Source organism: Procambarus clarkii, chromosome 26 (assembly GCF_040958095.1).
Source record: "Procambarus clarkii isolate CNS0578487 chromosome 26, FALCON_Pclarkii_2.0, whole genome shotgun sequence".
NCBI classification, from domain to species: domain Eukaryota; kingdom Metazoa; phylum Arthropoda; class Malacostraca; order Decapoda; family Cambaridae; genus Procambarus; species Procambarus clarkii.
The window spans coordinates 6,352,718-6,366,988 of NC_091175.1; the positions used below are offsets into that span (position 1 = coordinate 6,352,718).

General features: G+C 37.0%; 3 protein-coding genes across 5 annotated transcripts in view; 1 reads left to right on the forward strand and 2 right to left on the reverse strand.

The window, feature by feature from the left end:
• LOC123756709 (cytosol aminopeptidase) overlaps positions 1-4,453 on the reverse strand; it is a 27,610-nt gene extending 23,157 nt beyond the window's left edge. For both annotated transcript variants that reach the window (XM_045739963.2, XM_045739962.2), the window contains exon 1: positions 4,116-4,453. In XM_045739963.2, the coding sequence (XP_045595919.1) occupies positions 4,116-4,202 (87 nt within the window). In that variant the 5' untranslated portion in view covers positions 4,203-4,453. The remainder of the gene's footprint in view (positions 1-4,115) is intronic.
• Positions 4,331-7,825, forward strand: LOC123756711 (exosome complex component RRP43). Its single transcript, XM_045739964.2, has 7 exons — positions 4,331-4,444; positions 4,568-4,681; positions 5,161-5,398; positions 5,792-5,899; positions 6,495-6,674; positions 6,854-6,901; positions 7,562-7,825. The coding sequence occupies exons 2-7, from the start codon at positions 4,632-4,634 to the stop codon at positions 7,775-7,777; spliced, it is 840 nt and encodes a 279-aa protein (XP_045595920.1). The 5' UTR covers positions 4,331-4,444; positions 4,568-4,631; the 3' UTR covers positions 7,778-7,825.
• Positions 7,826-10,384: 2,559 nt separating this feature from the next.
• Positions 10,385-14,271, reverse strand: part of HPS1 (Hermansky-Pudlak syndrome 1 protein) — a 16,078-nt gene continuing 12,191 nt past the window's right edge. For both annotated transcript variants that reach the window (XM_045739969.2, XM_069331802.1), the window contains exons 7-8: positions 13,786-13,980; positions 10,385-12,465 (exon numbers count right to left, since the gene is read on the reverse strand). In XM_045739969.2, the coding sequence (XP_045595925.1) occupies positions 11,635-12,465; positions 13,786-13,980 (1,026 nt within the window). In that variant the 3' untranslated portion in view covers positions 10,385-11,634. The remainder of the gene's footprint in view (positions 12,466-13,785; positions 13,981-14,271) is intronic.

A 14,271-nucleotide genomic window follows, 5' to 3' on the forward strand; every position in this document is an offset into this window, starting at 1 on the left:
CCCCTACCAGGCAATGAAAACAAAAATAAAAGAAAAACCCTGCAAAAGTACGTCTCCAGAAGGAACAGGAACACAGCCGCCGCGTTGGTAGGCAGGCTGCGTAGCACCTTGCGCCCCTGCCAGCAACAATACTACTTCCTACCCAAGGCCAAACAAAGGTCACGAAATACCAGCTGACCCAAGAGCGGGGTAAACTCTGAACAGCAAGAACCCCTATGGAAGTGAGATCCCGAAGGCACTATGGAAAGTAACCCTAGCACCCAAGGGTAGTACTTACAGGGTGCTTAGGGACAGTAGCCCTAAGTGCATGCAGCCCCAGTACACTGAAGTTACACCTGGCCACTGTACCATAAAACAGCAGAGAACACCACAAAGGCAAAACACTGCCAAGAAATCAAGGCCAGAGTTGACGACTGCCCCAGATCGCATCAGCCAACGAACTGGAGGCGAGAGTAGCCGGCACGGGGAGGTCCACGGCTCCCCCCTCCTCCCAGGGAGGGAAGGGTTGCGCGGACAGGCAGCGCGGCGGTGGTGTATGAAGTTTGCCTGTTTTTTTGGGCGTTGGTGGAGTTCTGCCTCTCTGTTTGGTCTTCGGTTGCAATTTTCTTACCAAGTGGGGATTGTTTTGTTATGCCTACCTTTCTGGGCGCCTAACCCCAGTCGATGGCAGATATGGAATGCCCCCCAACCACATAGGGGTTTCCATAGGCCATAGCTCCCAGTGCCTCTCTAAGAGGGCTAGGATTTGGCTTGTGGTCCCTGGTAGGCTGAAATCCAATTGACCGATGCCCCAGACTAATATATCGCATATCTGTCCAATAGCTCCAGGGAGCCGACGGGGCTCCCCACAGAAAGGAGATGCTTTTTCACCCTCAGGGTTATAAACCTATGGAACTGCCTACCCGTTGAAGTCACAAGTGCCAAAACTCTTAAATTTTAAATCCAACTGGAAAAAATGATCAGGACAAATGGGATGACTTTTGACATGACTTTTGTCTTCCTGTTCCCATCGAGGCACTAGTGTTAATGGCCCTTGGGCAAATTCAGGATAATATTCTATATACAGTATATTAGTGTATACTGGCAGCAGGTTTTCATTTATACATGTTTTATTGAATATGACTGCATATTCTGTATTGATTACAGAATATGCAGTCATTATATATATATATATATATATATATATATATATATATATATATATATATATATATATATACTGTATATACATATATACACATACACACACATACATATATACATATACATACACAGAACTAGGAAATAGGATGGGTTCAACAGAAATTACGAGAGGGCCAGAGATCAAAAGACACAAAAATGGAATCAATATAGGAAGAGATCAAACCCTCAAACATACCAGCGATACAAAGAAGCAAGAAACAACTACACGGCAGTGAGGAGAGAGGCAGAAAGAAATTTTGAGTATGGGATAGTGGACAAATGTAAAACAGAACCAGGTCTATTCAATAAATACATTAACAGCAAATTGCAGGTAAAGGATAATATTCAGAGGTTGAAAATGGGAAATAGATTCATGGAAAATGAAAAGGTGTGTAACATTAAACGAAAAGTTCTTGAGTGTGTTTGTGCAAATGAAATCTTCAGAGAACCAGACACAATAATCATGCCAGAGAACAACAGAGAGCACATACAAATGTCTAGAAAATAAGTGGACAGAATGCTCAAGGAGCTGAGGAAGAACAAAGCAGTTGGCCCAGATGGAGTTTCACCATGGGTTCCGAGAGAATGTGCACCCCGAGCTCAACATTCAACTTAAACTGATTTTTCAGCCATCCCTGTGTACAGGAGTCCTAGCAGATGTGTGGAAAAAGGCTAACATAGTTCCAATCTACAAAAAGTGGTAGCAGGAAAGACCTTAAATTATAGACCTGTATCATTGACAAGTGTAGTAGTCAAAATATTGGAAAAAATAATTAAAACTAAATGTATAGAACACTTGGAGAAAAACAATATAAGTAATAACAGACAAACAGTATGGTTTTCGATCTGGAAGATCCTGTGTAACGAATTTACTCTTTCTACGATCAAGCCACAGAGATTTTACAGGAAAAAGATGGTTGGGTTAACTGCATTTATCTGGACCTAAAAAAGGACTTTTGATAGCATTCCAAATAAGAGGTTGTTCTGGAAACTGGAACATATTGGAGGAGTGACAGGTAGGCTTCTAACATGGATGAAAAATGTTCTAACCGACAGAAAAATGAGGGCAGTAAACAGAGGCAATGTATCAGCCTGGAGAAATCTCACAAATGGAGTACAATCTTGCATCAGTAATGTTCATTGTCTACATAAATTATCTACCAGATGGAATTCAGAATTATATGAACATGTTTGCTGATGATGCTAAGATAATATGGAAGATAAGAAACTTAGATGATTGCCATACCTTTCAAGATGACCTGGACAAAATAAGTATATGGAACACCACTTTTCAAATGGAATTTAATATGAATAAATGCCATGTTATGGTCTGTGGAATATGAGAAGACTCGCGTACACAACTTATAAATTATGTGAGAAATCTTTAAAGAATTCTGATAAAGAGAGAGATCTCTGGCTGGTTCTAGATAGAACACTATCACCTGAGGACTACATAAAGAACATCATGCAAGGAGCCTATGCTACACTTTCTAACTTCAGAATTGTTTTTTAAATACATGGATGGTGAAATACTAAGGAAACTGTTCACAACTTTTGTTAGACCAAAGCTGGAATACTGTATGTAGCGGTTGTGTGGTGACATGCCTAAATGGCTCCCAGAACTGAAGGACAAGAGCTACAAGAAGGTAGAGGCATTAAATATGCCAAACTAGAAAATAGAAGAATAATCGGCGATATGATCACTACGTACAAAATAGTAACGGGAATCAATAGAACTGATAGGGAAGAATTCCCAAGACCTGGAACTTCAAGAACAAGAGGTCATTGATTTAATGTAACTAAATAAACTGCCAAAAGAATATAAGAAAATTCACTTTTGCAAACAGAGTGGTAGACGGTTGGAGCAAGATAGGTGTGGTGGTGGTGGAGGCCAAAATCATTAGTAGTTTCAAAGCGTTTTATAAGAGTACTGGGAAGATGGGACACCACGAGCGTAGCTCATCTTGTAACTACACTTAGGTAATTACTATATATTTATACAAGATGTCCCAAAAGTCTTGCCCCATAGGCAAAGTACACTTAAAGGAAAATAGATTGAACTTTTGGACCAATTGAATGGCCACCAAGATCTTCAGATCTGACACCTTAGGATTACTAATAATCAGCCAATACTTAATAAACTTGATTATAAAAAAAATCCTAGTGATTTCTTTTATACTATGCCTATGGGGCCAGACTTCTAGGACACCCTATATATAAATGATCATACACAAGAAGTGAGAATTTACAACTTTAAGAAATTTTCTATCACTTGTGAGCAATATGTGTTTCCTGGCAGAAGGCTCCACCTATTACTAGGATGGCTGTGTACCTCCAGAAATGGGCCATAGCCTCAGGATACAAGTGTACACAAGATTGTTCAATAATGGATTTTAAAGCCGACCTAACCATACTCAACCTAACCTAACCCAAACCAACCTAACTTAATCCAACCCAACCAAGCCAAACACTAACGTAGCCTAATAAATGCAAACCTAACGATACACACACGACTCCGACACTTGGAAAACGAGCCTCGTCAAAATGCCGCCTCCGATCACAACCCGGGTTTTGGCAAGCTGCACATCATTGATAAATCCCCAAGTACACTGCCAATGGTAGACATGTGCGAGGTGAGGCAGTCCTGCCCTAGAGGACTGTGTCCCAGCAAGGATGGGGGCCCTCCCTTCACCTTCATCCCTCCTGCATGTCATACATTTCCTAAATCTTGCCAGGTGTCGGGGGGGGGGCCCCAGGAAGAAGCCTCCTCGGCCTTGGCACCTGGGAGGAGGCACTGTGCCTCTTCGCTGGGCACAGTGCCCCAGACCAGCAAGGGAGGAAAGGTATGGGGGGGGGGAGGTGCTCCCCGACCTTGGCCGCTGCTGCCCATCTCTCTATAGACCCATTTCCATACACTCGCGATAATATCTAACCTTGCCGTCTGAGGTATAATGTCGGTGCGTTCTATAGGTCGCGGCGAGGATTCTGGTGATGATCTTTCGGGTACCAGTGAAGGCCATGGTGATCAAAATATTACTTGATGACCTCAAGGACGGCGGCGGCTGCCCAGCGCTCCCTCCCTCAGGAAGACCTTAACACTCCGCCTCCTGACCTCTTTCTTACTACTGTATTCCCTCTCTTCCTTTGACGGTGTAGTGAGAATTGCGTTCTCCGTGGCGGCTTGGCAATTGGCTCACTGGTTACAGTGTAACGACTGGGAATTCCTGAGAACGTTGCTCATATTAGTCTGGTGTGAGGCAAGGTGGGGTCGCCGCTTAAATTAAATTGACAAGCTTTGTATCTTTATATACTAAAAGTATCTTTCATTCAAATAAAATTTTTATACATTGGCATGAACATGTAAACGGGAAAATTTTTGTTGTAGGAATGTGTTGTGAGAAGTAAGGTGGAGATTAGGCCCGTTGCCCTCAGTGTTTACCCCCGCCACCATGACCTCCATGGACACCTGGAAGACCTTTGAACCTGACAGTTATTATAAGTATGTTCCTCACTTTTCTTGCTAGTGTTAATTGCCATAAATGAAGTGGGGAATAGAGCCTTTTACGCCTTAGTAGAGCTTGAAAGTTTAAACTTATATTTGTACTGTGGGAGTTTATAGGTATCACTGAAGCATTTTTCCCGAAACGCTATGAGTACTAGTGGCTTGAGGTATTGTATGTACTACCTCTATCTTTAAATCAAACAGAATGTTTGTACTGTAACTATGTATGTACTTTTCCTAAATAAATTATTATTATGATTATTATTATTATTGAGATCATGAGAAGCGTTATGTCTTAATAAGTTTCAGCATCTGGCAACAGTACCAAATATTGGTATCAGGTTATTAGTATTTTTATATGTTGTCTCAAACTTGGGCATTAAGACAGTAAACAGTAACAGCACGAGTCAAAATATTGGTACAATATCATTACGTCTCTATAGCACTTATAATTATGCATACAAATTTATCAACAGGAGCTTTCTGGAAAAAAATAAGCGACCAGATGGCCGGGGATTGATGAGTGTTCGGCCCATTACTGTCAAGGTTGGGACTGTAACTACAGCTGAGGGTTCGTCCACTGTGCGTGTGGGGCACACTACTGTCATGTGTGGTATTAAAGCAGAAATAGCCACCCCAACTCTCCGGAACCCAAATGAGGGCTTCATTGTACCTAATGTGGAACTATATCCATGTTGCTCTCATCAGTTCAAGGTAAAGATTCAAGTGGATTTATCTTCACTGTACTATTAATTACTCTAATAGCATTCCTATTTACATTGGACATTGTCATGCTTCTTTTGTAAAAATGAATTAACACTTAGGGACCCAATGATGCACTGGGCTATGAAGACTTAAGAAGTCAACCAAGGCATTTCAAACACAGATTTCCTAGGTTTCAGCATGGAAAATAAATATAAAAACTACTGCTGTAATGTAGTTATTGGATTTTATTAAAAACACCAGTATCTGATTAAAAGTGGGGGGATTATTCTACATTTATACTAGTACTGTACTGAGTACATGCAGTATTATTTGGCTCTTATGATCTACCTGTAACAGTATTTGATGTTTAGTATTATTTTATAGTAACATGCATAATTTCAGATGGGACCACCTGGAGAGAGAGCAATGGCCACAAGCCAGTTCTTAAAAAATGTCATCACCAGTGCTCAAATTATAAACCTCACTGACCTCTGCATTGTACCCAACAAGGTTTGTGTTACCTAGTTTACACATTGTATCTTCAAAGTGACACTGCATACATGTGTATCATTTTACATATTCATTTCTTTATTTGTATAGCTTTGTGTATCTACACAGTACTCACATTATGTGGCCCAGGTGATACCTCTGGATGTCAAGATAAATGATTGCATAGATTGATAAACCTCCATTAACCGGATCCCTATTCAGCTAATAATATACAGAACTAGATGTGTATGTGGTTAACCCAATAATCTGGAAAAGGGGGATCCACATAATGGGGTTCCACTGTATGTTAATATATATATATATATATATATATATATATATATATATATATATATATATATATATATATATATATATATATATATATTAATGCACATAAGTTAACTGTCCTGGTCATTGATGAAATACTACATGACCAGTTATGTGAATCATATACTGTACAATGATTTATACTGACAGAGATACAGTACTGTAATTGCTAATGCAGAACAGTATTTCAGATACTGTATTAATGTTTCCAAAGACATAGCCTGTACAGTATACATAATACAATACAGTGTAGGTATTTATTGCATTATTTTCTTCACAAATTTAGATGGCTTGGTGTCTCTACTGTGATGTAGTGTGCATTAACTATGATGGCAACTTATATGATGCAGCAGTGATAGCACTTATGGCAGCTTTACAAAATGTGAAGTTACCTGCAGTTTCCTATGATGAAGAGAACGACAAAGCTTCTGTTGAATTAGAGAGAACTCTCCCGATTTCATTAAAGGTATATATATTATAGTTTTTTTCTCCCATTTTCTTTGTCTGTTTATATGTGTGAAAATTTGAATCTATTTAGAATATCCTAGGAGAATTAGATTTTGTATTAATTTCATTGATTTATGGAACCTTTTAAAGTCTCTCTTTAACAATGCATGCAATCTAGTATCCTTATTTTATTTGCAGGCCAAGCCAGTAGCTTCAACTTTTACTGTGTACAGTGACAGTATACAGGTACAGTATGTCTCCTATTTATAATATACAGGTACAAAAAATGTACAAATTCTGAATTGCACTGCAGTAATTAGCCTATGCTAATTTACCAAGAGGATAAAAAGCACAGTCCTGTATAGTATTAAAAAAATATTAGTCTTTGTACTGGTGGCCCCCCTCTCAGTGACTCCTCATAACATAGGCACTGGCACTCTAGGCTAAATTTGACCCACCAGGCACCTGTGACCACCTGCCTATTGTGAACTAAGATCAGAATCTTGCCTTCTCATACAGGTAGGGACCTTTCCCATTCAAGTTGTGGGTTGATTTCCTGCCCATCTTTAACAGGTTAAGATACTGGTCCTTACTAATAATAAGAATAGTTACAGTGCCCGACAGGTAGGGTTTAATCTAGGGAACTAGTACTTAAGCTATGGGGAGTCACTAAGAAAGGGGCATTTTATTACACTTGGCATTTTATTTTTTTACCAATTTTATGATATTGACCAATTTAACAAATAAAAACAAAGGAATAATCATTAATAATTAAGTAAAAAGGGAATAATTTTTTTTTTAACTTCAATATTAAGTTAATGAATTAAAAAAGACAAGGAATATGTATGGGGCAAGCAAGTACTGTAAATCATTTTTTGTGATCATTACTTATGTTTGTTTTAATAGTTGATGGACCCTACTGCAGAAGATGAAACTCAGGGGAGTGGGGAAGTGACTGTAGTTCTTCTTGAAAATGGATCCCTGTGCACCACACACAAGCCTGGCGGTCAGCTCATCTTACCAGACATTCTTGATAAATTTGTTGCTCTTGCTAAAGAAAGAGTCCAGCATGTGAACACTTTGCTAAGTAAAGCTGTAACTGAGAGAACGGGTACTCTATAGTGATCAATGCATTGTTTACCAGTTGAAAGAATATAAATAATTCTAACAGTTTTTTTTTTATTCTTTATCCTCCATTTCACTAATTATTTTATGTGATTGGCAGATGATCCTAACATACTAGTAGCACTGCTTGAGTTATCTTTGAGGCTTAATTTTCAACTATTGTTAAGGGTCCAGCCTCAAGGGTATTGACTGGCTGTCCTTGAAATGGGAGATTTTACAAAATAGCTACTTTCATGTCTTTCTGATCTCTCGTGTAAATTTTTTTTCCTATTCAGGTTTGGCTAAAGATTGCAATGTCATAAACAATTTAATATATTAGTAAAATAAGCAGGCTGATAATAAATGCTTGGAAAAAAGTGACAATGTGTGAGATTACAGTACTTATTTGTGGTGTCAAATTTTGCTGCTAGTAGCAAGGACACGCTGCACAATGAAAAATAAAAGTGTTCATTATGCTTTTAATAATTATGATAAAAATTTCATACATATACAAAACAGTACTGTGTGTGTGTGTGTGTAAATGTTTCTCATTATCAATAAATAAATAATAAGTTTATAAGTCAAATGGTATCTGGATTTTGGGAATCGTATTGCATACTGTGTATGTATAAAATACCAGAAGGTTATACAGTTATGGTATGGTGGGACAAAGGATAAGGTGAGCTGTGAACGGAAGTACTGCTACACATGCGGTATTCCCACTAATATAAACTTTTCTTTTTGGCTTATGCAGAGGCACCTCCAAAATGCGCGTCATGTCACTGGAAGCCAACCTGGATTTGCGTGAAATCTAGATTTCTGGAAATTTACAAAACACAATTATGAAGTAAAGGCTCAACACAGTTAAAGAGAAACAGTACATTTACTCCCAGTATACTTCATGCATACACATACAATGTAAGCAAGCACCTCAATTCATGTCCTTTGAACACACTGTAGACTAAATATTTATTAAACATCCTTACATTTTATAATAAAACATTATATTTAGAATGTGCTTTTATTAATTAATGATTTTTTAAGTATAACTAAACCTAAACCAATGACTTAATAGGTTATAAAACAATAGAAGAACATACTGTATAATGAAGATAAAAGCAGTACCTCTTTTTTTTTCAAATGCACAATACAACAATAAGCTCTTCTTTCTGTAAAATGAATAAGAAAGCAGTAAGTAATTATCTAAAGGTAGTAAGCCTGGACAGAACAGTTAACCCCAATTTCTCTCTCACAAGCACACAAAGCAATGGCACCATTGCATTTCAAATCCTTAAGCCCGAGAACCGTATATTGTGCAGTATGCCAGACTATTGTACTAAATAACATAGTATATTGCCCTTAAACTAAACACAAATCTAAATTTTTAATAGCAATTGCATTTAATGCAATCATAATTGAATCAAAGGATTACACATTTGATGGTATTAGCTTAATTAGAAATTTATAATTTCTTTTACATCAAATAATTCCAATGATTCTTTTACTACATTTTTTTCAATTTGAAAATGTTTTGTTATTAAAAGAACCATCATAATACTGTATTCCTTATAATTACTATTAAAATCATATCTAATCATTTTCTTTAAATTCATTCGAGATTCCTAAATTATTCAGCAACTACATAGGCAGTACATGCTACTGAACAGTCAGATTAGCCTATTATTCAAACTACAGTATAACATTACATGCTAACCCAATTCAAACACTGAAGTATTTCAATGATTAATAATACTCTATAATTTGTTTTATTTTTAAATACAGTATTTGTAATAATTGAGAATTATAGTACCTGTACTGTAAATCAGCCACTATAAAGATAAGGACGTGATCAACCTGTCACTTCAATGATCAATCAATTAATCCATGGGACAACTGGGCTCTTTTGAGAAAATTTTAGAAATGCACTCAAGAAAGATAGTGTACTTGCTATGTTATTAAAGCAGTTAAGAATGAAAAGCATCATTGAGAGCACTAGGTTATTGGTAATAATGTGCATCAGTGTTATACTGAAGGCTCTTGAAGTAGGTGGAAGATGTACAAGATGTACACCTCAAACTGAACTTGCAGGCACAGTATATGCCTTGTCACTGAATTTTTTAAAGAAAAAGGCAGTAAAATTATATACATTACTATTATATACTGTATTCAAGTGTACTCTTTGCATTGAATGCATATTGTAGTAACACCCAGAAAATAGTAATATTCAAATGAATGTTTTACCAGCTATAGAAGAGAGATTTGAGATTAAATTCCTTTGAATATCATCATATATTGGCATCTCAAAGAATGATGCTGTTGACATGCTTGCAAAGATAGTCCGTAACAGACCAGTAGTTGAAAATTAATAGTGTATAGATGTTTCATTAATAGTGACAAAAAGAACAACTTAAATATCTGGTGATCTTACTGACTAACAAATTAAAAATGACCAACAAAATTCACAATAACCAACTACACTATATGTAAGAGAAGAGATCTCAAACCCTGTCTGTAATACAGAAAACTATGTATTGAATGTATACTGCAAAAGCACTCTTCAATTCACTTGAATATCAAGTGAATCTAATAAATATCGTAATAAAGTAGGAATATAAACTAAACAAATAATGAATGAGTATTTTACTAAAAATGTTTATACAGAGAACTGGAAATGTAATAAACAAATTCTAATCTTAAAAATTATATATTTTTTGAAGATCATAATGACTAGATACAGTATATGATTAAACCCCGAGCATGTTAAGGGTTAATGAGGATACTTACACAAGTGCAAATATTTTACAATTATACTTAAGTCAATAAAAAAATATGTGCACCCTTTCATATCCAAGTGAACAAATTAAAACACACTCACACATGTAAATGGACACGCATTATATAGTACACAAATTTTTTGTGTAACACACAAAAGCTGCACAGCACTGCAATATTATTTAACATGGTTTTTATCCTTTATCTATTCTTTCAAAAAACCCTACTTCTTAGCATTTACACAAATATATTATACAGCTTAATGCATAAACAATGCATGCAGTTTTTCAATATTTATAGCTTGATCCCTTTTGTGCCAAAAGCTACAGCCACTGTGACTTAGTTTTTTGGCTATCATACCTATGAGCTGAATTTGTGCCAGAAAAGTCAATGTATATATGAATACACACACACTCGCACTGTATCCGGACACATCAGCACAGAGTCTCGTTAAAAAAAAAAAATTACAAATAAAAAAAATGATTGTTCCACAACATGGTTATAACTCCCCAAAACAAAAGTTGATGGGGTAATATTAGATATAAATGAGATGACATTTTGTGCTTTTGTAATAATAAACTATGTCGCTACACACAGAAATCACAATAGCGTGATGCATCAAATGAACCCTTGGAAAACAAAAATTAAAAAGACTATATAGTAATATCATTGCAAATTATGTCTTTCATCATGGCAAGTATTGATTTTTTGTTAAATTCAAATGTTTACACAGCAATTCCTGAGGAGGTATCAGGTAACTTAGACAATACAGTATAGTACATGTTTTTCAAGAAGTCTTAGTCCTAATGTGTTCGTATACAATGTAGATGCCTTTAATAAATTGTATCCTTATAACTGTTCACTTCTGATGGTTTATTGGAATGTAGATTTTAATAAAAAAATTATGGGAGTAGAGTATAAGCATAGTTCATGAGCTAAACCCTGCAAACTGGAAGAATGTTGATACAAAGTATAAAATACTATTACTACTTAACATCGTTGTGAAACAAAATATATCATAGCTATAGTACCATTAAAATCATGTAAAAGCTTTATAAGCAATATAAATAAAATTAAACATTTTTATATTATCAGAAAAAATTCTAAAGTAAGTCTGCTGGATTAGCATCTATTGGTCCAGCAACTTCCCAAATTGTGGCAGCAAGGCGTCGAGTGTGTTCTAGTACACAAGGTGAGGTAGCCAAGCCTAAATGAACACAAAACAGCTCGTAAACACGTATCCGATTTGGATCCATGCCTGGGAATGCCTGAATACAGAAAGATCGATAGAAGTCTTCACAGAGTACTCCAGGTAAGGGAAGTGCCTCATTTATGCTGTCATCTAGTTCCCCAGGCTTTAAGGGATTTCCACCACTATCTTCAAACCAAAGAAAATATGCATAGCTGAAAGTGGTATCCTTCCACATCAGTGACAGATGGCCTTTTGTTATGTGTGTATGTGCAAACTCAACCATGGACCACACTCGTGCAACTGTAAGAGCTCTAGTTCCCTTTGCTGAAGAATTCAAGTCATTAGTGAAGTCTCCTGACTCATCTGTCAACAATGTGGGTGATGTTAGTTGATGGCTTGAACGGTCCACATACAGAAAATGGACTAATCCTGGGAATTCTTCCAAATACTTATTGATTGTAAGACTAGAACGGCAACCCAATGTCATATTCCTCAAAGCCTTTACTTCCAAGAAATGGCAATAATCTGCCATGCGTTCAGCAGTCATTGAAACTACAGATTCCACTAATGGAGCAGCAGTTGATATACTGACTCCCAGGCAAGCAACACGCCATGCTGACCGAGCTGTATCTATCAGGGATGTGAGAGATGCATCCACACGTGTTGGAACCTCAGCGTCCCCTCCACTTCGTAACCATTCCTCTAAACCACTCCTCTTAATATTCTCCCATCGAAAGTGCACCTGGAAGAATAAAAAATATTAAAATAACATTTGATCACCCAAGAACAAACACAAAGCATGAATGCCAGTAGGGTTAGGACCAAGTGTACAAAAATTATTATAACTAAACTAGTCTAACTTCATCCACTCATAAACAGGTCTCCCTAAGCAATAATGTCCCAAGTACTACCCAGAATAGGGGCCATTCAAAAGAAGAGAACTTCAAAGAAGGAACCCAAACCCTCAGAGAAGGTAACTCTGTGGTGGTTATGGGAACCACAACCAGGCTAAGTAGGAAAACAAACTCTAGATGAAAGCCAGGGTGATAAAATTCAGGATGAGACACTATAGCCGACATAAACACAATCATGGAGCATAAATAAGTATACTGTAAACCAGTAGCAAAAAAGGCCACCCTGCATGGGACAGGATATACCAGGATAGCCAAAAGCAACTTAACTTTTTGTAAAAAGAAGTCTGGATCTAGCAGAAACCTCTGTTGACAAATAATGCTCAGTGATTTTATAGCCAGCTCGTGACCCCATCTGATTTGGGCTGCCACATGGTGGCGAGTATGAGAGTCTGGCACCGGGTAATTACTAGTGTCTAACAATAGCTTGACATGTATTCACATTGATATTGCTCACTGTTTCTAGCAAGCACTGGATGTTTTAGGGTGACATTATTTTTTGTGCAGTTCTCCTTGATGTAGGTTTTTTTTTTTAAGCACTATGCTTACCTTGCAGCTTTGAGTGATTATGATTGCCAGATGCCTGACTGTTTCCAGTCTTTCCTGAACTAGCTTGTGTAGACTAGACTAAAAAAACTGAGTGGCCACCTATTCCAATCCAACTGTAATAGCTAGTGCTATTGCTACCACCTCGTGGTAGGCAGTTAAGGGGTTAGCGTCTTGGAATTTCACAATGATTCTTGGTTATCTTAAGAGGCCACACTGATCATTTTAGGGAAGGTGTCGAGAAGTTTTTTATGTTATTTGGTATTAGCTTGTAATCACACTTCTTAGCAGATATACTGAACAGGAAAATTTGCAGGATTATTAGTTACTCGGGGCCAGGTGTACCCATGATATTCTAGGGAAGCTGCTGAAGTGGCACACAGTAAGGGGGGTTTTCATTCCATTCACCACAGAATTTTTATTATTTTTGTAACAAAATTCATTGACTTTTTGTGTATTAAATTTTTTCCACAATGATTGCCAAGAGCATATATCCTCATGTGCAATTGGAATTCTAATATATAAGGGGTAACTAAGGGGCTTTTAATTATCAAGCTCGCTCATTATAGAATATAATGACATTCTAATTAATCACAATTATTTACCTGTTGTAGTGCCTTCTCGACACGTTCTGCAGATCTGCCCTTGGGTAAACGTCTTGCCAACTCTTGAGATTTCCTTAAAGCAGTGTCACAGGCATCCAACACTAATTTTCCTCTGCCATTTATTTCTCCACTGAGCATTTCTTCCAGTCCTGTTAATAATGTTGTGAGCTGTATGGAAAGTTGTGTACGATTCACCTGAAAATAATAAGCTCCTTTAAAACTGTGAAAAAGCAACCTAAAATATGAATCCAAATACTTGAAGGTTTGAATACCAATGCTTCCAAGATGATTTTGCATTACTCTCCGAGTACCTGTTTACTGCTAGGTAAACAATGGCATCAGGTGAAACGAAGAGATAAACGGACAGCAAATCCTTAACATGTTATAATTTGTAACTAATAAATATTAACTCTTATTTCACTTTTTTTCACCTTTATTCTAAAAAAACAAATGGTTTCCCTTTGTCAGGGAGAGGAAGCCTGTTAG

Coding starts and splice junctions, on each gene's coding strand:
- LOC123756711 (XM_045739964.2), top strand. CDS start 4,632: ATGACCTCCATGGACACCTGGAAGACCTTTGAACCTGACAGTTATTAT. Junction 4,682..5,160: donor GAACCTGACAGTTATTATAA/GTATGTTCCTCA, acceptor ATTTATCAACAG/GAGCTTTCTGGAAAAAAATA. Junction 5,399..5,791: donor GTTGCTCTCATCAGTTCAAG/GTAAAGATTCAA, acceptor GCATAATTTCAG/ATGGGACCACCTGGAGAGAG.